This window comes from Molossus molossus, unplaced genomic scaffold (assembly GCF_014108415.1).
Source record: "Molossus molossus isolate mMolMol1 unplaced genomic scaffold, mMolMol1.p scaffold_m16_p_3, whole genome shotgun sequence".
Lineage (NCBI taxonomy): Eukaryota > Metazoa > Chordata > Mammalia > Chiroptera > Molossidae > Molossus > Molossus molossus.
The window spans coordinates 92864804-92888774 of NW_023425366.1; the positions used below are offsets into that span (position 1 = coordinate 92864804).

Here is a 23971-nt window from a genome sequence, read left to right on the forward strand (position 1 = left end):
CACTAGAACTGACCTCCTTTGGAAGCTTCAGTGTCTGAGCCGTAACCGGACTGAGTTGGAGGAAACTGCATAGCTGCAGTCCAGGACCAGAGCTGCCACTGCTGTTGTACGGACAACTGTCTCACGACACCTGCAAACTGGAGAATGGACTGTTTCAGAAAAACTTCACAGACCAATATCCCCTATGAATATAGGTGCAAAAATTCCCAATACAATGCTAGCAAACCAAACCCACCAATGTGTAAAAGGATTAGTGTCATCGCCAAGTGGGGTTTGTCCAGGGAATGCAAGATTGGTTCAGTCTAGGAAAGTCAGTGATGTTATACACCATATTTATAGAATGAAGTTTAAAAAAAAACTATATGTAGGTCCTTGCTTTTCATCACTTCAAATATTTCTGGCCACTCCCTTGCCCAGCTGGTGTGGCTCAGTGGCTGAGCATCGACCCACGCACCAGGAGGTTGCTGGTTCAATCCTGGTCAGGGCACATGCCCAGGTGTGGGCCAGATCCCCAGCGGTGGGCATGCGGGAGGCGGCCAGTTGGTGTTCTCTTTCATCGGTGTTTCTGTCTCTCTCTCTCTCTCGCCCTTTCTCTCTCTCTAAAATCAATAAAGAAAATAAATAAATACATAAATAAATAAATATTTCTTGCCACTCCAAAAATAAAAAATAAAAAAACCTATAGTCATCTCAATAGGTGCAGAAAAAGCATTTGAAAAAAGTACGCCACTCTTTCATAATAAAACACTCAAACCATCAATAAAAGAGAGCTTAACTTGATAAAGGGACAAGAATGCCCGCTCACCACTTTTATTTACCATTGTACTGGAGGTTTGAGCCAGGGCACTTAGGCATGAAAAATAAATAAAAGGCATTTGGACTGGAAAGGAAGAAGTAAAACTATCTCTTTGTGCAGATAACAGTCTTATAAATAGGAAATCTTAAAGAATCCTAAAAAACAAAAAGATCTGGAGAGCTAATAAACAAGTTTAGCAAAGTTACAAGATACAAGAGCAATGTACAAAACTCAATTGTATTTCTGTACACTAGCAATGAACAGTCCAAAAATGAAATTAAGAAAACTCCATTTTCAATAGACTCAAGGAGAACCAAATGATTAGACATAAATTGAACAGAGGTAGTGCAAGACTGTACACTGAAAACTATAGAACATTGTTAGAAGAAATGAAAAAAAACAAAAACTAAGTAAGTGGAAAGACATTCCATATTTATAGATCGAAAGACTTAATATTAAGACAGTAATTTTTCCCCAAATGACCTACAGATTCAATGTTATCTCGATCAAAATCACATCTACCTTGTTCTGCAGAAATTGATGGGCTGATTTAAAATACATATGGAAATGCTTTTTTAAAAATGCTTGATACTCAGCATAGCCAACACAATCTTGAGAAAGAACAAAATTGGAGGGAGGACTCAATTCCTGATTGAGTAATGTGTGTGAAATAAACATAAGGACAGAAAATCTAAAAATTGCACAAAGATGAAGAAGGTAGCCCCAAATATTTTCTTCTTTGATATATTTAAAGATGCATTAGTTAGACCTAATTTGCATCCATATTTGTTTGGGTTATTTCTGGGCTCTCAATTCTGTTTAATTGGTTTGTGTATGTTTTTTCAAATACCATACTGTTCTGATTACTATAGCTTTGTAGTATAGTTTGAAATCAGAGTCTGATACCTCTAGTTTTGTTGTTCTTTTTCAAGATTGCTTTGGGTATTTGGAATTTTTTTTCTGGTTTCATACACATTCCAGAATTATTTGTTCTAGTTCTGTGAAATACACCATTGGAATTTTGATAAGGATTGGACTGAATTTATAAATTTCTTTGGGTAGTATGGACATTTTAATAATATTCTTTCAACTTATGAGCATGGAATATCTTTATTTCTTTGTGTGTTCAGTTTTTTTTCACCAGTGTCTCAGTTTTCAGTGCACAGGTCTTTTACCTCCTTGGTTAAATTTATTCAGAGGTGTTTTATTATTTGATACAATTGTAAATGGGATTTTTGTATTAATTTATTTTTGAAAGTTCATTATTAGTGTATAGAAGTGCCACAGATTTTTGTGTATTGATTTTGTGTCCTGTGACCTTACTGAATTCATTTATTCTAACAACTTTTTGGTGGAGAGAAGAAGTCATTTTTATTAGGATTTAAGCTGTTCATTTCCTACTCACGTGCCAATTTGGATAAGTGAATCTTTTTGGTCAAAGAAATGTTTCTGTGGTCCAGTTTCGGTCTTTTTTATTTTTTTAAATGTTTTCATTGATTTTTTTTTAGGGAGAGAGAGATAGAAATATTGACATGGGAGACCTACATCGATTGGCTGCCTCCTGCAAGCCCCCTACTGGGGTTGAGCCTGCAACCCAGGCATGTGCCCTGACTGGAAATTGAACTGGGACCTCTCAGTCCATGGGACGATGCTCAATCCACTGAGCCAGGCTCAGTCTTTTTTAAAAATCCTCACCTGAGAGGATATTGTTTTATTGATGAGAGACAAAGACAGAGGGAGCAGGGCAGGGTGGGGGGAGCATTGATCAGTTACTTCCAATATGGCCTCAATAGGGGATCAAACCCAAAACCCAAGTTTTTGCCCTGAGCAGGAACAGAATGTGGGACTCTTCAGTGCATGGGATGATGTTCCAGCCAACTGAGCCACTTTGGTCAGGGCCTATTTTAGCCTTATTTAGTATTTTTCCTAATTTTAATCAGGGTTTGCTGATTTCTAATTGTGTTGCTGCTATTTTGCTGATGGCTCAGTTTATTGAATGTATATCAGGCTCAGTTTATTGAATGTGTAGAAGAATTTTATTTTTTTAATATATATAATTTTATTGTTGACATTATTACAGATGTTCCCCCTTTCCTCCCCTCCCTTTCCCCCCTCAACCCAGCCCCTACCCTGCCCCAGCCCTTTACAACACTATTGTCTGTGTTAATGGAATATGTATTATAAGTACGGATGTTTTTTGGTTGCTCCCTTCCAGCCCCCCTCCCCTGCCTCCCCTCTGAGACTTGTCAGTCTTTTCCATGCCTCCAACCTATTTTGTTGGTCAGTTATTTTGATTTTTTTTTTTTTTTTTTAAATTATATTTTTCAGATAGAGTGGGGAGGGGGAGAGAGAGAGAGAGAGAGAGAGAGAGAGAGGAGAGAGAGAAACATCGATGTGAAAGGGACACATCGAGTGGTTGCCACCCGCATGACCCAGCCAGGGCCGGGGACAAACTGCAACCGAGGTACATGCCCTTAGCAGGAACCGAACCCGGGTCTCTCTGGACCGCAGGCTGACGCTCTACCGCTGAGCCAAACTGGCCAGGGCGGTCAATTATTTTGTTCATTAGATTCCACATATAAGTGAGATCATGTGATATTTGTCTTTCTCTGACTGGCATATTTCACTTGTAATAATCTCCAGAGACACTTTTTTTTTTTTTTTTAATTTGGGTTTTTTTGTTTTTTTTTAAGCCTCACTGGAGGACATTTTTGCATTTATCTTCAGATAGAGCGGGAGGGGGTGGGGGGAAAGAGAGTAACATCGATGTGAGAGAGACACATCAACTGGCTGCCACTCACACAGCCCCATCCGGGCAGGGACAAACTGAAATCGAGGCACGTGCCCTTATTGGGAACCGAACCCGGGCCTCCCTGGTCTGCAGGCCGATGCTCTAACCACTGAGCAAAACTGGCCAGGGCTGGGTTTGTTTATTTTTTAACAAGAATTGTGGTAAAATGACTTTCTGGAGATTTTGTGTATTAAAATGCATTATTTTAATTGCCAAGAAGTTCATTTTCCTCAGTAAAAGTATGTGGATTACATTCCTTCTCCCTTTGGAAGGGAAGATAATTTGAGGACAGTATTGAAGTTGGTGAATGAATATTAGACTGAACACATTTAATATGCAGTTTGAGTCTATTACTATGAAAAAGATTATTTTAGGACAGAAAGCATTTGTTGGGCATATTAGTAACCTTTATTTTATTTTTTTAATCCTCACCCGAGAATATTTTTTCCATTCATCTTTAGATAGAGTGGAGGGAGGGGGGGGGAGAGAGAGAGAGAGAGAGAGAGAGAGAGAGAGATACAGAGAGAGATACATCATCACAAGAAACACATCGACTGGTTACCTCCCACATGACCCTGACCAGGGCTGGGGATGAACTGCAACTGAGGTACGTGCCCTTGGCCAAAATCAAACCCGTGACTCTTTGGTCCTCAGGCTGATGCTCTAACCACTGAGCAAAGCCGGCCAGTGCTAGACCTTTATCTTAATAAAGTTTCAAAAACAAAGTTCCAGGTAAAGTTTATTTTCCCTCTAAAAGTCTGAACCATGGCTAGATAAAGGGCATATTGAGTATGAAGAGAGCCTCAGAAGCTGGTTATCTGACAGTCACTTGAATAACTGCACCAGTGTTAAGTGGTGTTCAGCTGCCATCAGACAGCTGTTCATAAGAACCTTAAGGCAAATTAAAACACAGAGCGCATGAGAATGGTTGGACCTCATTGGCCTGGCTCTTCATGTGGAGTGGTCTGCTTTGAGGGATTTAAAAATTCTTGTTTGCACCCTGGCCCATGTGGCTCAGTTGGGACGTTGTCCCTTGCAATGAAAGGTGGCGGTTTCCATTTCTGGTCAGGGCACATACCCAGGTTGCAGGTTCTATCCCCAGTTAGGGTGCATATGGAAGGCAACCAGTCCCATTGATGTTTCTCTCTCGCCCCATCTTTTCCTCTTTCTAAAATCGATTTTTTAAAAATCCTTGTTTGTGAATATGATAAGAAATAATTTTATGTAGAATGGTTTCTGCTATGTCTGATGGTGAAATCTAGTTTATTTTGAATGTGAAGCTTTTAAAAAGGCTATAGAATTAAGTGTATTATATCAAAATTATATCTTGGGTGGATTTTTTCCATAAGCACACATATCTCCCCCAGATTGCATTCTCAAGTACAGATTTGTACGGTGAGTGTAGCATAAGTACATGCAAGATACAGCCATAGTGTCCAACTCTTCTCCTCGTCCCCCTGCGCCAGAGCATGTAAGATTGGCTTTCTTTGCAATTAAAAGCACATTTCTTTTTTTTTTTTTTTTTTATCCTCACCCGAGGATATTTTTCCACTTTTTGTACAGATAGAGTGGGAGGAAGAGAGAGGAAGGAGAGAGAGAGAGAAACATCGACGTGAAGGGACACATCGAGTAGCTGCCACCCGCACGACCAACCAGGGCCGGGGACAAACTGCAACCGAAGTACGTGCCCTTAGCGGGAACCGAACCTGGGTCTCTCCTGACCGCAGGCCGACGCTCTAACCGCTGAGCCAAACTGGCCAGGGCATATAAGCACATTTCTAATTCTGATTTGTATCTTCCTAATTTTTTCAGTAATATCAGAGTTACAGCTTCACAAAAGAATTTGTAAGGGAACAATGTATATTTTTACAAAGCAATAGATAGTATAAGTAACTAAGAACTTGATATCAAATTTCAACTGGTACCATTGGGTGGCTCAATGCATCACAAATTAATGGCATAGCCTACTCATCCCCTTTTGTCCACCTGTCCTTGTCTTATCTGGTCATTATTTCTGTTGAAGAAATCACCATATTCTAGTCATTTATGTGCCCTGCCTTAATGTTTGGCTCTCGCATTTTCTGTACTCCACAAGATGTTGTGCAGTATCTTTTACTTGTTGTTTAGCATTTTGAAATTATATCCATTATATCAATGAAATCAAACACGCAGAACATACAGTAGCCTGTGAAGTTGGTGTGATTGTGTGTGTGTGTGTGTGTGTGTGTGTGTATGTAATTCAGTACCCTAAACAGTTGTTTTCTCCATCCCCTCGAAATAAGTCTTCAGTGAAAGGCTGCCATCTTGTGGTTTTTGAAAATACAGGATTTAAGAAATATGTGATATGACTACTGGGATTTTATGTATCTAGTTGTTTGATGATACCCAAACGAGTAAGAACTAAATACTATTAAATCTTTGTAAGTTATATTTGCTTATTTTTTTCAACAGATTTATTCATTTTATTTTATTATTATAGATTTTTAAAAATTTCTATTAACATTTTCTCTCTTAGCCCACTCTCAAACATCAGTGGTAGAAATACTCTTCTACAATTGCAGTTTTTTTTGTTTTTTTTTTAATCCTCACCCGAGGGTATTTTTCCATTTTTTTTTTTTTGTACAGATAGAGTGGGAGGGAGAGAGAGGAAGGGAGAGAGAGAAACATCGACGTGAAGGGACACATCGAGTGGCTGCCACCCGCACGACCAACCAGGGCCGGGGACAAACTGCAACCGAAGTACGTGCCCTTAGCGGGAACCGAACCCGGGTCTCTCCGGACCGCAGGCCGACGCTCTAACCGCTGAGCCAAACTGGCCAGGGCTACAATTGCAGTTTTAATTAAGAACAGATATTGAGAGTTTTGATATTAAGGCTTTTCTGGTGTCATTAATTAATGATAATAGAGTTACTTGGATGAAAAAAGAATACTGTTCTTTAAGATGTAATTATTTGACAAAATATATCCGAAGGAACCTTAATTTTAGAACTTCAGTTAATAAAAAGTGATATTTAAAAGAAAAATAAATGTCAATTTGGAACTCATTTTTGGGTAGAAATAATTACTTTTTCTTTAGAATATCAGAGTGGCCTTACTTTATACTCATGGAAGTCTTAAAAATCACCTGGTATGTAAGGAATGGAAAGTGCTGGAAGCTTGGGGTCAGTTCTGTTAGTTCTCATGTTAAGGGAATTTCAGGCGGTTTTGAATGATGGTTGTTCTGTAGTTTAGTTGTAACTTTGATGTGGTTGTGGGAGGACGCGATACCGCGTTTACCTACGCCGCCATCTTGACTGGAAGTCTGTTAAGGGAATTTCTATGTGATATCATCAAGCTACAAAATTGCTTCTTAAAACTTTTTGTTTTTATTTGTTTACTCTCATTTTATATTTTGATTTATGTCTCTTGTTCGTCTTGGATTATAATATTCATTGTATTAAAAATAATAAATACTCTTCTTAAAAAACGTCTGAGAATCAATTGTAATAAACGTGGGTGCCTGCATATATGTCTCATACATGTCCACGCCGTATCCCAGAGAGTTGGTTAGGAAATACTTACCAGCATATCATTAACTAGAACCCACATAGTATTTTAACAATGAAAAGCTGCTAAGGGACAGTTGGGGAACTTAGTGGTCAGACTGTAGGGGTAGAACCCAGCCTGCTGGACTTCACCTGGACCCGGGGAGCCGGCTCTGAACAAGCCCGTGCGGGCCCGCTGAGTGTCTGACGTGGTGACACACGGTGGGTGCTGTAGCCAATGGGAAGGTGGAGGAAATGCTGCTTCTGTTTTATTTTGACCCTCCCCACTGTGTCTTCATACAAGAAGAACTGAATTATGATTTGACTAATAGATTAAGAAATATATGTAAAAAAATGTCTTCTGACTGAAGCATGCAATTCCTCTTTATAGAACATGGAGGACATGTGCTCTCACTCAGAGACAGCCAGGGTTCTGGTACACCGGTCCCATGGACTTCCATGACCTGGAGTCCTTGGTAGTCATGGAAGGGAAATCACTGAAGGAGAAGAACGCTCTCATCCACCCTGAACTCCAGAGAGAATGCTCCTGAGCTGCTCCTCTGGCTTTCGTGGTTCCGGCAGCTTTCAGATAGACCGTCTCTTCCTTTCCCCTGAGCAGGGAGGGCGAAGGCCCTGAGTCGGCGGGCTAATTTGATGTCTCGTGCTTCTTCAAATGTCTTGCAGTTATGCTAAGAAAGAATCCGATCTTAACGGAGCCCAGATCAAGCTTCGCGAGTACGAAGCAGCATTGAATTCTAAAGACGCAGCTCTGGCCACTGCGCTCGGCGACAAGAAAAGCCTGGAGGGCGAACTGGAGGACCTGAGGGATCAGATTGCCCAGGTGAGCTGACCGCTGCTCCTGAGCCGCAGTTGGCAGGGCAGTTGTGTCTTAACCGGTTGGTTTTGAAGTTGAACACATTTATCAATTTGATTCTTTTATGGTTTATCTGATAGTCTCGAGGTAGCTCCCCGGCAAAGCACCCCTACTCTTCAGTTGTTGTGTCTTGATTATGCTCTCTGCCTCTGTTGTGCTTACGCTCATTTAATTTCTTGCTCTCAAAGCCCATTTCATTCTTATAACAAAATGTGAGGTGGGAAAAGAGGTGGTATAACAGTGCTCTGCACACAGGAAAACTCGAAAGAGGCAGCTAAAATCTTTGGCTTGAGTGTTGAGATGGAAGCCAGAGGCTCTGTTGATTCCTGTGTCCAGGTCGCAAATTTGAGAGGTGTTTTGGCGTGGGTGGCGCTCTGAGCGGGGCCAGCGTGAACGCACGGGTAGGGGCCAAGGCTGTGCTGAGGGACGCGCACGCATTTGTAAAGTTATAGAAGTTGCAGTACTTGAGTGGGGTCAGTCCATAGGCACCAGTTAAATTCATCCCTAAATGATCGCTGTGTAATGTGCCTCAATTCCCTTTCCTTGTGTTAGCTGGAAGCCTCCTTATCTGCTGCCAAAAAGCAGTTAGCTGATGAAACTTTACTGAAAGTGGATTTGGAGAACCGCTGTCAGAGCCTTACTGAGGACTTGGAGTTTCGTAAAAGCATGTACGAGGAGGTAACTATATATATTTGTACCTTTTCAAGGAATGGAGGGATCCCAAAAGGCTTTGTTATAACTGTGTGTGTAAAACATGGGAGAAATTTTGTAGTTAAAAATTTCAAGGTACTGCTGCTTAAAGGCTGCACATAAGAATTCAGGTATGATTTTACTTCATCTGATTTATAATGGCTTAGTCACAGCAGTTAATTCCTGTTGACCTGTTTAAGCATTTGTATTAGTTGCGCATTTCTGCCTAACAAATTACTCCAAAACTTAGCAGCTTAAAGCCACAGACCTTTATCATCTCAGTTTCTGAAGGACAGGATTCCGAGAGCTGCTTAACTGGATGGCTGTGTTTCAGGGTCTCTCATGAGGTCACAGTCAGGCTTTGCACCTGGGTTGGAGGAACTGCTTCCAGGCTCGTGCACAGGCTCTTGGCAGGAGCTCAGTTCAGCGTGGCCTTCTCCAGAACACTGCTCACGGTTGTCTTCTCCCAGGAGTGGGTGATGAGGGAGAGAGTAACAGCAAGACGGAGGCCTCATTATCTTCTGTAAGCTGATCCCAGAAGTGATACACCTCTCCATCACACACACTGACCATGACACAAGGCTGTGAAGACCAGGAGGCAGCAACCACTGGGGCCTTCTTGAAGGCTGGCTACCCATAGCATTTAGAGTTATATGTGTGTCTTTTAGAAAAATATGTTTTAATTGGTTTTCAGAGAGGAAGGGAGAGGGAGAAAGAGGTAGAAACATTGGTGTGAGAGAGAAACATCAATCAGCTGCCTCCTGCACGCCCTCTACTGGGGATGGAGCCCGCAACCTGGGCATATGTTTTGACCAGGAATTGAACCAGCAACCTCCTGGTGTATGGTGCATGGGTCAATACTCAACCACCGAGCCACACCAGCTGGGCTTATCCTGTGTGGTCAGAACGTGGGGGTTGAAGGCAGCAAGTGTTGCCAAAAAAGAAGTGATAAAATTGGAGAAAGGGGAATGTATATTTCTTCAAAATTGAAGAGGGTTGGAATTAACCCAGGTGAACATTCAGTTATATACTTAAATGTTTTTAGAAGTAATATAATTTTGCAAACAATGACTAACAATGATTTGAAAACAGGAATTTATTGTATAAGTTAAATTTTTTTATTTGGAGAAAAATATTAGAAATATGACCATTTTTGTGATGATATAGTATTAAAACAAAGTAGGTATTGTTGAGGCAAAGTGCATTCTCAAGCAGTCAGACTTTGGACAACTCCTGAGTTGGTTTTTTATTTAAAAATGAAATACCAGTGCCTGCTCTTTTTTCTTCAAGGAATGGTGAGGGTCAGAATGGAATTTTGTGTGTGAAAGCTTCTTCTAAATTATAGTGAATGCTACTATATAACTGTTAACTATAGTTTTGCTTTATAAATGGAGACATTTTTATATTAAGTTGACAACATTTTTGTTTTGTTCAAATTGTTTATGATTTAACACTGTGTGGACTCATGCTGTGTGGACTCCTGGATCTTTACACGGTTGGGTAGCATCTTTGTAGTTTTTGCCTTATTTGAGAATGAACTTAAAATATTCCTTTAATTCTTTTACATGGAAGATATGATTCTATTCAATAAATATACCTAAGTTCCTTATTAGGAACAGTTAAAGGGGCAAGAGAGGAAGGAGAAAACCAGGAGGAAGAAGAAGGGACGTAGACGAAGGGTAAAATTTGTATATGCTCAACTTTGCTGAACTAAAACTTTCATTTGCATGTGTTTCACTTCATTAAATAGATGTGAGCCCTGGAAGGGTAATAGCAGAACTGGAATTTGAACCTGGTTTTCTGATTCTGTCCAGTGCATTTTCCTCTGCAAGGGTGCAAAGAACTGTTAAAAGAAAGATGAGGAAAGGTATAGAAAAACACTTGCAGTAAGATGATACAGAAACAAGAACTTCAGTGGGTTATATCCCCCTCTTGTGGCCTCTTTAATTATTGTCATTAATGACATATTTTCAGACCTGGAAGCTGGAATGAAGTTTTATTTTTGGGTTTGTGTTCCTAGCCATTCTAGTATTGCATAGTTCCTTAAAACAGAGCAAAGTAGTACACCTACATTTCTATTTTTAATAGTAAATTGTCATGTACTTAAGATAGTGAAGTAATAATTGTTAGTAAGATTCTGTATCAGTATGGTAAGTCATGTAAATTAGCTTTGCTCTGCCTACTGTGGCATCTTAGTATGTCTAAGAAAAGAGTTTTATTGTACACAAATCTTCTAGTTGAAGTTGTCCTGACAAGTTTAGCTTTTCATGTGGACTTTTTTCAGAGGCGTCCTTAGGGTCATCGGTGTGACAGCTTAGGAAAGCAGTTATTAGGCAGGGTATGTAATTGTGCATGATTGCATGGTACTTCCGGAAGTCCTCCAGGCCATTCATTGCCTTCAGAGAAATAAATAGCCGTGCCGCTGAAAAGACACATAAAATTCCCAGGCCCTGACATGCTACCATTTCTGTCATTAGTTCCATCTCAAAAATCTTCTCATTTGAAAACGAAGGCAAAAAAGTAGATTCACTTGCCCCTCCAGGACGGGCGTGAGGAGGTTGGTATGTGAAACTTCAGTCGGCTCTGATGTCTCAGACTGTACGAGTGCAGCCATGGCAAGTAACTTGGTTTTGTACCCCCCCCCCCCCAGGAGATTAATGAGACCAGAAGGAAGCATGAGACGCGCTTGGTGGAGGTGGATTCTGGGCGTCAGATCGAGTACGAGTACAAGCTGGCCCAGGCCCTTCACGAGATGAGAGAGCAGCACGACGCCCAGGTGAAGCTGTACAAGGAGGAGCTGGAGCAGACCTACCACGCCAAGGTGCGCCCCCGGAGCCGCGGCCTCACGGGCACCCCCGACCGATGTCCGCTTTGTTCTCGCTTTCTTGTTTTTTTAATCCTCACCCGAGGACATTTTTCCATTTGTTTTTGTTCAGATAGATAGAGTGGGAGGGAGAGAGAGAGAGAAACATCGACATGAAAGGGACACATCGAGTGGCTGCCACCCGCACGACCCAACCAGGGCCGGGGACAAACTGCAACCGAGGTACATGGCCTTAGCGGGAACCGAACCCGGGTCTCTCTGGACCGCAGGCCGACGCTCTACTGCTGAGCCAAACCGGCCAGGGCTGTTCTCATTTTCTTAACTGACTTTCCCTGGTCTCCATGAATACAGAAAACGGATTTTTAAATAACAGCAGTTGTCTATAAGTAAATGTTACTAGAAATTACTCAAAGAAGGGAGGGTTATCCTAGTTTTATCTGAGAGGAGGGTTTATCTTTTTGTTCCGTTGCTCATTCATGTCATGTCATAGCAGTACAACCCAAGCCATCTGAAATGGTTTTCTTCCGATAACAAGAGCTGATCATGCCGTCCTGCCCATCCGCGCACTTGTCGATCAATGTGGGCTGCGCCTAGTTCTGACCTCAGGTCATCGTTGACCATAGGCTGTGACCGCCGCACTTGGGGCTTTTTGGAACAAGGCCAAGTGGGAAGTCTGATATTTCTTCCTCTGCCGGTATTCACTTAAAAAATATGGACACTGCCTACTCGTATTAGCAGACCGTGCAAAAAATCCATAAAATCACTAACGAGTACAAGCTTTCCTAGTAAATGATTTTACCCCAATGTGTTAGATATCACATGATTTGATGAAAAAAATTATTAGTGGAAGATTTAGAAGATTAGGGTCATAGAGGTGTTGAAAATAATGTCTATTGCATGGCCTTAAACTATTCATGTTTTTAATCCGGTTTAGGGAGCAGTGATTGTTTGGTGGAAGGGAGAGGTCATTTGCACCCCACACTCGGTTGTCCAGCACCTGCTCAGTGCTCGGCAGTGAGGGGCCGGGGGGAGGATGGGTCGGTCGCATAGACTGGCCGCCAAGGGAGCCAGGGAGACGGCGTCCCAGACGTGTGCCCGAGCACATGCAGAGCGACTGTGAACAGGCCTGAAGGGGCCTGGGATAGTGACTCTGCCTGAGGTTTTAGCTTCAGAAAGGAAGTGTTTCTGTCTAGTTTCAAGTACTTTCTCAATTAGTGCTTTCTGCCTATTTTCTTTATATTCTGTATTATTTGGTGGGTTAGGAATATGTGATGTTTGTTGTCCTGCAGACATCACCATGGTCCAATTGCTCCTGCCCAGTCTCCTTATCAGCAGCATTACCTGAGACACTAGAGGTGTGTGGAGGACATACTGAAGTAACAGCTCTGGGGAAGACCCAGCTGTGCGAGCACTGTTAGAGCTCAGGCATTGAAACACTCGGGTCATCTTTCCCGTGTCAGCCGACTTCATGATGCCTTTCCTGTTTCATCAGCCGGTTACCAGCAGGGCTTGGGTTTGAAATGAAATGCCTGGCGACGAATCGTGCTTCCTCATCTGTTTGTTCTCTTAGTAGATAGGACTGACTACGGTTTGCTCTTCTTCTAGCTCGAAAATGCCAGGCTGTCGTCAGAGATGAACACTTCCACTGTCAACAGTGCCAGGGAAGAGCTGATGGAAAGTCGCATGAGAATCGAGAGCCTTTCATCCCAGCTTTCTAATCTGCAGAAAGAAGTAAGTGAGCCTCTTCCCCTAAGAAGAATAAAAGTTGAACTTGGAAGCCACTTCCACCACGGTAGTCTGCCTGGCTTCGCTCTGCCTGATGCCGTTTTTCTGAGCGGGCGGAGTTTTTCTGCACTCTGGTTGCACAGTGCTCCCCAGAATTTTTCATTTTGCATTGCTGCACATCCTCCAAGCAGGAGACTGTTGGCCCTGAATTAAAGATTACCCAGAGCTGAGGGAGCTGCCTGTGAGGAAGCCAGCTGCTGGTTTATTCCCTGGTCCTACCCCAGGACCAGGTTTCCTGGCGCCCCCGCCCCCCAGCCTCATTCATCGCAGGCGGTGTCTGCCACGCACTCCCTTGTCATCACACGTGGACTTCAGTGAAGAAAACATGCAGACGTTATCTGGGCGCTAATGCTCTGTGTTTCTAGAAAAGTTCTCAGTTCATGAACTACTTCACTAGGATCTTGGGAAATAGCATAAGTTTGCATGTGAAGAATTTAGTGACATTCATTCATTGGTGCACCTAGTGGCAAGTGACTGTGTTGGCCGTTGTGTGGAGTGGGGGCCTGTCTGTGGCTGTGTGGAGGGGGGCCTGTCTGTGGCTGTGTGGGGGGGTGGGCTGTCTGGCTGTGTGGAGGGGGGTGCCTGTCTGTGGCTGTGTGGAGTGGGGGGGGCCTGTCTGTGGCTGTGTGGAGGGGGGGGCCTGTCTGTGGCTGTGTGGAGGGGGGGCCCTGTCTGGCTGTGTGGAGGGGGGCCTGTCTGGCTGAGTGGAGGGGGGGCCTGTCTGGCTGTGTGGAGGGGGGGTCTAGTTGTACTCTAGTGCAGCTGAAGCCGGCGTGGACACTGCTGGGAATCTGTTCGTCTAGGGGCGATGTTGTGGACACAGAATACATGTACAACCATGTAGTACTTAGATGCTTTAACAATCTACTGCTCACTTTACTTACTTGGAAAGTAACCTCAGCTTCTGTTTTCCCTAAGGGAGGACATTTATTGTTTAAACTTTCCATGTAAGACTAAACTTTATCTTATTCTTGATTAAACTTTTCTTTTTATTAATTTTAGTAAAATCTCTTTCTGATTTATAAAACTGAAAACACTTATTGCAGAAATTTAGAAAACAAAACAGTGACTGTCATAAAATAAGGTAATGTAAAAAAAAAAACTAAAACTGAAGCTTTTACAGTGCTTATATGTATACTTTACTACTCATAGCAGAAACGTACACGTTATTTTAGGCCCACTGACAGTATTTTGAAGTTTTCATGTAACAGTGATGCTGGAAGGACCTTGCGTTCTCCCAGCCCAACCCCAGACCCGGTGAGTTGCTGACTCGCCCAGGACTGCAGCCAGTCAGTGGGTCTCTCCTAGCTCCCGGCTCTGCACTTGACTCACCCACTCGCTTCCAGAGTGAGGAATTCACCTTTCAAATTTTTGTTTAGGAATTTAACAGAAAACATGTTTTCCATTACAGTATCTTAACAGGTACCTTTCAAAAATAGGCCTCTCGCCCTGGCCAGTTTGGCTCAGCGGTTAGAGTGTCGGCCTGCGGTCCGGAGAGACCCGGGTTCGGTTCCCGCTAAGGGCACGTACTTCGGTTGCAGTTTGTCCCCGGCCCTGGTTGGTCGTGCGGGTGGCAGCCACTTGATATGTCCCTTCACGCCGATGTTTCTCTCTCTCTCTCCCTTCCTTTCTCTCCCTCCTACTCTATCTGTACAAAAAATGGAAAAAAAAAATATCCTCGGGTGAGGAAAAAAAAAAAAAATAGGCCTCTGTTCTGAGTTGACATTTGCTACTTGTGTCTCCATTTAATAAATTATATTCCAGTTATCCCCTCTCTTTCAATTTTACATTTCCCTCTCTTTTCATATTTTTGGCTGCTGTTTAATCCACTCGAGTGTGCCCGGCATGGGTGTTTGACAGAGGAGTGGACAGACCCTCAGTTAGATAGTGGTGGGTCACGAACCTTGGGAGCCACGTCTCCCCACTGCTCCCGTGTGCCCGTTAGTTGTGTTTCCAGCCTCACAGGTTTTTGTTAACTTCAGTTTAGTAGATTTTAAACAATGTTCGGGGTTTTGGGAGCTAAGTCCTTAGGAAATAGGAGGGGAGCACCTACATTTCTCTGTTGCGGGGAGAAGGGATCCTCTCCTCCGTTCGTTGCAGGGATCAGATTTTATGATACGTAATATATCTTGAGGGGTGTCTCTAATAGTCGATGAATCTTGGCCTTAGAAAGATCATTAAAGAGAAAACAGCCATCTTTCTTCATATTTTGTCCTATGGTGTATCTTCGTAGCAGTGTTGTTGAGTCATCGATTTCATCATGTGCCTCCGAGGCCACAGAGTTTCCTCTCGGTTATGTGACTCATCTTACTGAAGCACTTCTTAAATTTTATTTAAAGCTGACATAGCCTTTAAAATTCTAACTTTGGTAAATATTTTTAAATACTAGATGGTAGCAGTGTTATGTTTTGGAATGACGGATTTCATATATCTCTTACACATCTTTATCATTTCTATCTAGACTTTTTACTTTGGCCGAATCAATTGGCTGGTCAGTCTGTGTGCAGGGTCTCCAGCGGCACTTTGAAAGCACATCTGATTTTGCTTTTCTAACACCCAGACTCTGGAAACTGCTATTGCTACTAGAGCATAATACACTAGTACAATAAATTGTTACATACTATAAAATAAAAACCCAGGTCATTAGAGGTCAGTCATACAATTTTAGATGAGAGGTGGGATCTTACAGTGATGTGGTTAGACCTCTTCATTTTCCAAAAGTGGGTCCTGGTTTAGTGCATGCCAGGGGTCTCATAAGTAGCTAATCGCAGAATTGGGGAGGAGAAAATCAAGGTCTGTTTCTTATGTTGTGTTCTGTGTATTTCACTACACAACAGATGCAGTGCAGCTATTTAAAATATAATTTAGCCCTGGCTGGTGGGGCTTAGTTGGTTGAGCATTGTCCCATGTTCCGAGAGGTCACAGGTTCGATTTCTAGTCAGGGCACATGCCCAGGTTGCGGGCTCAATCCCTATCCTAAAGCAGACTGTCCACATTTATTAATTGGAGTGCTTAAGTAAAGGTGTATTTCTTCTTTTTATACATTTATTTATTCATTTGTTTTTTCACATCAGTATGGGCTCATGGTACTTATTTGGTACTTTGGGTTATAATCCACCACATTATTGTATTGCTCAGATGTTCCCACTTTGGCCAGTAGGAGTTCTTCAGGGGGCTACCGCGCCCCCTACTTTGGAGGACTTCTTTACTTTCTGGTCCTCTCAGGTGCTCCGGCCTCATTTAGTATTTTCCCTGCCCCCACGCTAGAGTCAGCCATTTCTCCCAGGAGCCCTGGTTCTTGTTGCTGGAGAATGATACATAGAAATTGAGATCTGGGCTCTGAGTGGGCTCGTTGGTACTGGGGAGGGGGTGGGGTATTGCTTCTCAGCCCTCTTGAGGATAGAACTAGGTAATACATGTGTGTATGCTAACCTGTGTTTGCACACGTATTTGTCTACGTTATTTACATTAAGTCAAACACAAGTTCACACTGATGTCTCTGACTCACACCATGTACCTCAGGGTTCCTTTCTCGCTTACCTGTAATTTTTCTCGCTGAGAGTGAGAAACCTGGTTTCCACTATCACGTTTATTTTTTTGTTCACTCCCGGTATACATGTAAAATAGTGTCAAAATTGATGCCCCGCACCCCTGTGAGAAACAAGCCGACCTTGCAGAGTGCAGCATGTCTGCACGGTGTGGGGTCCTCATCTCGCCTTCAGCCTTCACGTGTGCAGTAGGTGCCTTTTCTTCTTCTCGGATGCAGCTATCTGTGGTTTCCAGGGCCTCAGCCATCCGTCCATCTTTTTGAGTTGATTACCTCTGTCTCTTTCTGAGGCTACTGAGATGAACTCTGTCTTGGAGAAATATAGAGGAATAATTATCCAGTGAGCCGCAATGTTTCTTAGATGAACTTTAGGTATAGGATGTGTGATTTCTCATTTTTAAAATATCAAATGTGAGGTCTTTATGTTTACAGTGATATTTTACAGACCACACTGTACCGTGCAGTCTCTGAGCTGACTGAGCGGGGAGAGCACAGCAGCCCTAAAGAGACACCGTCCCTAAGGGCCCAGCCATAGTCCCCTTCTTTGCTCCTGCATATTCCAGCCTTCTCCAGGCCACACCCACCCCTTTCTTCTTTTGTCGATGAGTTTCTTATCTTTTTAGTTCTTTACTTTGCATCTGAGCTACAAAAGGCATATAGGAGAGCCAGACTTTTATTAAAACCAGAGTTTAAAATTTTGTATTATTTGGCCAAATATGGAAAAATTATATGTACATTTATGACACGTTTGATGGATGTATCTTATTTTAAAGTATTTTATAAGCCAAAACTTTCCTGCGGGCTGTATTTTATATTGGAGGAATTTTGTTTTATAATTTTTTAAAATCAGAATCTTTCGAGTTCTAAATTAGGCATTCCTTAGGGTTCTATTTGCTTTCTAGTCTAGGAAGTGGTTCATGGTTTAAAATAGCTGCCTTGTGCTAATGTGGGAACGTTCCTAGAAAGTAAATGTATCGTTTCTTTGAATCTGAAGTCCAGAGCATGTTTGGAGAGGATTCAAGAGTTGGAGGACTTGCTTGCTAAAGAAAGAGACAACTCTCGGCGCATGCTGACTGACAAAGAGAGAGAGATGGCTGAAATAAGGGACCAGATGCAGCAACAGCTGAGCGATTACGAACAACTTCTCGATGTCAAGTTAGCCCTGGACATGGAAATCAGCGCGTACAGGAAGCTCCTGGAAGGCGAGGAGGAGAGGTGAGCGACGTAGGCGTCCTTACCTCAGAGTCTGCTTTCTGCCCCGTGCTTTTTATTTAAAGAAAAGTAAAGAGGATTGGGTTATATCTTAAAACAATCATGACCGCTTTAAATATTTTCTCTGTTGTTTCTTCTAATACGGGTATTGAGGTGTAGGTAGGAATCGATTGTATTTCTACCTTAGCAACGAAAACTGTTGCTCAAGTCTTTTATTATTACTACTGTTATTATTATAAATGCTGAACTGAGTGAGGATGGATGGAGTCTTTCCTTTGAGATAAGTTGTAAAATATCCTTGTAGCACCTATTCTCAGAAAACAGTTCCAAAGGAAACATATGATTTAGAGTAAAAAGCCGTTCAATTTCAATATTACGCACATTGTGATTGAAATTTTGTAAGGAAGAAAATGCAGGCATGACAAGATTTTTAGAAGTATACTAAATATAACAGTGTTTGTGGTAGGGTGGCGGTAGATGGGATGATTTCCTCCCGTTTTGCAAACCTTATGCATGATGGTTAAAGTCTATTCCTGGGAAAAACATTCAGATTACTTTTTTTTTTCTTTTTAAAGAAAACTGATGGTGGGGATCCTAGCACAAAAAAGAAGTTTATCTTAGTGAAGATTCATAATAGCTTTGTCTAAGAAATGCACGTGTAAGATATTAATGCCCCCTCCCCTGCTTTGGCCAATCCTCACCCCAGGATACTTTTCCATTGATTTTTTAGACAGAGTAGGAGGGAGGGAGGGAGGGAGAGAGAAACATTGATGTGAGAGACACATTGATTGGCTGCCTCCTGCATGACCCTGTCTGGGCCTGGGATGGAACCTGTAATTCAGGTATGTGCCCTTGACTGGGAACCGAACCCAGGACCCTTCGGTCCGCAGGCTGCACTTAATGCCCAAGTGTTTAAGGTAGGAAGGGCATGCGTGTTTCATCGCTGGAACGTTCCCTCTTTCCTGTGTAGACTGAAGCTCTCTCCAAGCCCTTCCTCCCGCGTGACCGTCTCGCGAGCATCCTCCAGTCGCAGCGTGCGCACGACCAGAGGGAAACGGAAGCGAGTGGACGTGGAAGAGTCAGAGGCGAGCAGCAGCGTTAGCATCTCTCACTCCGCCTCCGCCACCGGGAACGTCTGTATTGAAGAGATAGATGTGGATGGGAAATTCATTCGCTTGAAGAACACTTCCGAGCAAGTAAGAAATAGACTTGTTTTCCCCCCAGCAAGGCTTTGCTGATTGGTAGGCTGTCTTGCACTTGTAGTAACTCTGCAGCCTGTACTGGATTCAGTGGACTTCACGTAAATTCAATAAGAAAGTATAAGTTCAAATAGGAGGGGAAGAGGAGTTGGTGCTCTTCGTGGATCCGACCTTTTCCTCATTAGCCCTTCTTTACGAAAGAGCCAGGACTTTTTTCCACTCCTGTTCACTTTGTCACAGTGGCCTTCCTCAGGATGAATTCTTGTTACTCCCTGCCTTAGTGAGGCTTCTGAAACGTCTGGAGTGTGGGTGTAGATGGTGGGAATTCTGCAGCCGTCACTTCACGGAAGGGAGGGACGAGGAGCCAGACTCAGGTGTGTGCAGACGGTGCTTTTCTGCCCGAGCGAGTGAGTGAGGGAGTGAGTGCCAGTGATCTCATTTATATCAAGAACAGTATGAAGCCCTGTCTTGAAATTATTTGTTTAAAAGTAAACATAAAATAGCCATAGGGAATTCTAAAGTTTTCAGCTGGGGTTTTGAGGAGTGAGTCCGCCCTGACCAGGCGTCATGGAGCTGGGGGCTGTGAGGGGTGTGGGATGCTGGAGGAAGGTAGGTCTGGGGTGCAAGGGGATGACTCCCGCTTTTTGAATTATAGGTTCAGGGTTTGCAAATGGAGTTTGTGACAATCGCTCCTTCTCTCCGGCGCTATTCAGACGATCTTGCATGTGTATGAAGAAGTTGTTTGCGTGGGCAGAGGAGCAGTAGCAGTCGCGATACTAGAGACTAGTCTCTAAATGCTAACGAACAGCCTCTGCTGCTCCATCGTTTATGTAGTTTGGCTACGTTTTAAAAGGTGTAGCAGCCTCATTTGGAGCTGTTCTGAGGCCGGGTGTCAGCCTGGCTATTCTTGTCTGTGAGCGGAGGTGGCTGTAAGTCGGTGCAGCTAGTCGCTTTAACACCCTGTACCTTTCCTCAGGTGTCAGGCAGGTCTGGGCCGCTTGGGGCCTCGTGCTGGTAGCTAGCGCTTGGGACGGGCTCGTTGCACCACTGACACTTATGCTTCAAGGTAGGAGAGTTAAGTGGGCAGAAGTGGTAAAGATGCAGAAGAAAAGGGACTTTCTTCCTTCTGTTTCTAAGCTATTTTAAAAGCTTAAATTAACCGAGTATTAGATGTTTCTAATTATGATTAAGGCAGATGTGTTGTAAATTTAAAAGGCTCACCTGATCTGGCTCACACCCCCTTTCTTCCAGTTTTGTCCTCTTTAAAATTAAGTACGTTAGTGATTAGAACTGCAGCATTGTCGAAGTTATGATTTTGCTGAAAGACAAAGCCATATTTTCTCTTTCTTTTTTGTTTTAGAGAGTGGAAGGGGGGGTAGGGAAAGAGAGAGAGAGAGAGAGGAACATTAGTGTGAGAGAGAAACATCGGTTGCCTCTTGAATGTGCCCCAACTGGGGATCTAACCTGAAACCTGGGTTTGTGCCCTGACCAGGAACTGAACCTGCCACCTTTTGGTGTAGGAGATGATGCTCCAACCATCTGAACCACATGCCAGGGTGACGTTTTTTTTTATAATAGGAAAATACAAATCATGGAAATCAGCCATAAAGCTAGATTAAGTGCCTATATAGATTCATTTATTCGATTATGCCACAACTCTGTATATTTAAAGTGACCTTGTTTTATTTTGTTTTGTGAATAGGATCAACCAATGGGAGGCTGGGAGATGATCAGAAAAATTGGAGACACATCAGTCAGTTACAAATATACCTCAAGATATGTGCTGAAGGCAGGTCAGACTGTTACAGTAAGTGAATTTAGTAATCATTTAATTTCAGTGTCTTAACTAACAGGTAAAGCAATTCAAGAAAATTTTGACTTAAAAAAATGAAGCATTTTAGAAATAGCCATTAAAATGTCTTTGACATTATTAGGGAATCACACATACTATTAAATTTTAAAAGATCTGTGTTATTGAGAGTGGCAATTATCGATTAAAAGTGAAAGAATTGACCATTGAATTCTTTTTATTTTGTCTATACTAGTAGATAAAAAACAGCTGTCTCTTGACTGATACTTGTAGCCCAAGGTAATTCAGAAGATACTGCTTGGCATAAAGAACAGTTAGGAAGTTAATACTAGAGTCCGCCTCTGGGTTTTTTTTTTTTTCCATCCTCATCGAGGACACTTTTTCATTAATCTTTTAGATAGAGTCAGAGAGAGAGAGGGAGAAACATCGATGTGAGAGAGACACATTAGTTGGTTGGTTGCCTCCTGCACGACCCTGACAGGCTGGGGATGGAACCTGCAACTGAGGTACATGCCCTGGACCAGGAATCAATCCCAAGACTCTTTGGTCTATAGGCTGATGCTCTAATCATTGAGCCAAACCGGCCAGGGCTATCAGTTCTTTTTAAAAAATATTAAACATGTTTTTTTTTTTTTAATCCTCACCTGGGGACATTTTGTTTGCATTTATCTTCAGATAGAGCAGGAGTAAGAGAGGAGGGACGAGAGAGAGAAACATCCATGTGAGTGAGACACATTGACCGGTTGCCATCCGCACATGCCCTCTGTGGGTCTCTCCGGTCCGCAGGCTAACGCTTCAACCGCTGAGCCAAACTGGCCAAGGCTTAAACATGTTTTTTGTTTTTATCCTCACCACCCAAGGACATTTTTCCATTTTTTGTTCAGATAGAGTGGGAGGGAGAGAGAGAGAGAGAGAGAGAGAAATATCAACGTGAAAGGGACACATCAAGTGGTTGCCACCCACACGACCCAACCAGGTCTGGGGACAAACTGCAACCGAGGTACATGCCCTTAGCAGGAACCAAACCCGGGTCTCTCTGGACCGCAGGCCGATGCTCTAACCGCTGAGCCAAACCAGCCAGGGCTTAAACATGTTTTTGATTGATATAAACCTTACTTAGTGTCTAAGGTCAAAGGCTCAAGAAGTTTGAACTTCTTTTCAAAAAGTGTATTCATAGAGTTTGATGTCACATTGTGGAAATATCAGATGCCAATTTTATAAAAATGAATAAAAATGGGAACAAATATCCTAACTACATTATCCTTTTTTCTCCCTAGTAATTACTGTAGTGAGAGAAAATTACTCAGTCTTATTATATGTCTTAAGGAAGCTGCATAATGTAGTAGAATATTTTCATTCAGATGATTCAGATTTGAGTGTGCTCTATCTCTTTAAAGTAATGTGAAACCATTATGCCAATCATCTGCGTTTTCCACTCATGCAGTTCCGTAGGGACTAAATAGGTATATATTCTACAGGGCTAGTGGAGAAGCCAGTTATTATATAAAATACTATAGTGTACTTTTTTCTCTAGTTGGTAGCATTAAATGTAAGAAGAGGCTCTTTGGAACATGGTAGTGATAAGTGAGTATTCTATAAAATTGTACAAGGCAATAGCAAAGATGAGTTTAAAACTCTAGAACAGAAATAAGAGAACAACTATATGTAATTTTAAATTTTCTTTCTGTTTTATAAAACAGAAAGATGTGAAATTAACTTAAGCACTACATTTTACTTAATCCACTATATCCAGAATATTATCATTTCAACATGTGATGAATATAAAAAGTTATGTCAGATATTTTATTTTATTTTGAACCAAGTCTTCCAAGTTCCCGACGTCCTTCAGCACATCTGATTTGGACCAGCCGCACGTCAAGTGCTCGCAGCCACATCTGGCTGCCATGTCGAGCAGTTCGGCTCCAGGACATTAATTTTAGGTTAAATTACCCAGTAAGATTGCTGGTATTTATGACTCTTATTAACACGAAACCAACTGTGTGATTCAATGTGGACTCGTGGACAGCACTGCTCGCAATTAGGAAAACACCATCATTCCACATAGTCTGAAAGTCTGCCCAGACCCAGGCCCTTCTCTTCAGTTTTCTTCTAGTACATGCTCCCTGGGCCTGTCTGTCTGAGATGCTGAGGGAGGACCCGGAAGTGCCAGGTGTGCATCTGAAGAGGAAGGGCTCGCCTGACCAGTTCATAGGTTTCTCCCCTCTAAGTGTTCACCTGCCTGTACTAGCTCGTCGTCTTTGCCACCAGGTGGCCCTGTGCCTTGTGAATGTACGGGGTGGAGAACTTCCCTGTTTTCATCTGGTCTTCTGGAAAGATGAGGACTGGTAGATGTATCCCTACCAGTGAGGACACTGAGGTTCATAGAAGTGTACTGATTTATCCAGCATTCAAACCCACATTTCTACTTTAGAGTTTTCTCCACTTTACCCATACTCTTCTGCCAATAATTACATTAAAAATACGGCAGAATTTCCATGCTGATGGGAAGGAAAGTATAATTATTTTCTTTGTTTTGCCTAGTTCAATAGTAGTCATCTTACCCACTGAATAACAGGTGACTTGTCAATTTCCTGTATTCTTTTTGGTGATATTATGACACTGTTCCTGGTTGGAGACATACCAATTTCCATGAGTTTCCTCTGTAGGCCATCTGCTGCCAGAGGTTTGAGAGCAGTTAGTCATCTCAAGTCCTGCTGTAGGCACCTGGAGGACAGATATCACGGGAGGGGTCAGGAGGCCCCCTTAACGTGAAGGCTGGCCCATATCGCTCACAGAATTCATAGCATGCTAACAATGAGAGCACGTACTCAGTGAGCCAGCCAGCCCCTCTGGTCATCCCTTGTTCTCAGTGAAAATCTCACTATTGTAGGTCTCATTTCTGTCTCACTTTATGGATGA

General features: G+C 42.6%; 1 protein-coding gene and 1 long non-coding RNA gene across 3 annotated transcripts in view; one reads left to right on the forward strand and one right to left on the reverse strand.

Annotated features, from left to right (window-relative positions):
* LMNB1 (lamin B1) overlaps window positions 1–23971 on the forward strand; it is a 57971-nt gene that overhangs the window by 25153 nt on the left and 8847 nt on the right. The window contains exons 2-8 of the mRNA XM_036279490.1: window positions 7796–7952; window positions 8538–8663; window positions 11326–11496; window positions 13105–13230; window positions 17826–18046; window positions 19014–19239; window positions 20945–21049. Coding sequence (XP_036135383.1) covers window positions 7796–7952; window positions 8538–8663; window positions 11326–11496; window positions 13105–13230; window positions 17826–18046; window positions 19014–19239; window positions 20945–21049 — 1132 coding nt within the window. The remainder of the gene's footprint in view (window positions 1–7795; window positions 7953–8537; window positions 8664–11325; window positions 11497–13104; window positions 13231–17825; window positions 18047–19013; window positions 19240–20944; window positions 21050–23971) is intronic.
* On the reverse strand, window positions 42–23772 carry LOC118641873. Of its 2 annotated transcripts, none has more exons than XR_004961664.1 (3): window positions 23614–23772; window positions 16955–17137; window positions 42–137 (listed from the first exon to the last, which is right to left on the reverse strand). It is a non-coding gene; the product is annotated as an uncharacterized LOC118641873 (long non-coding RNA). The 2 variants fall into 2 exon arrangements; XR_004961663.1 differs by lacking the exon at window positions 23614–23772 and adding an exon at window positions 20464–20556.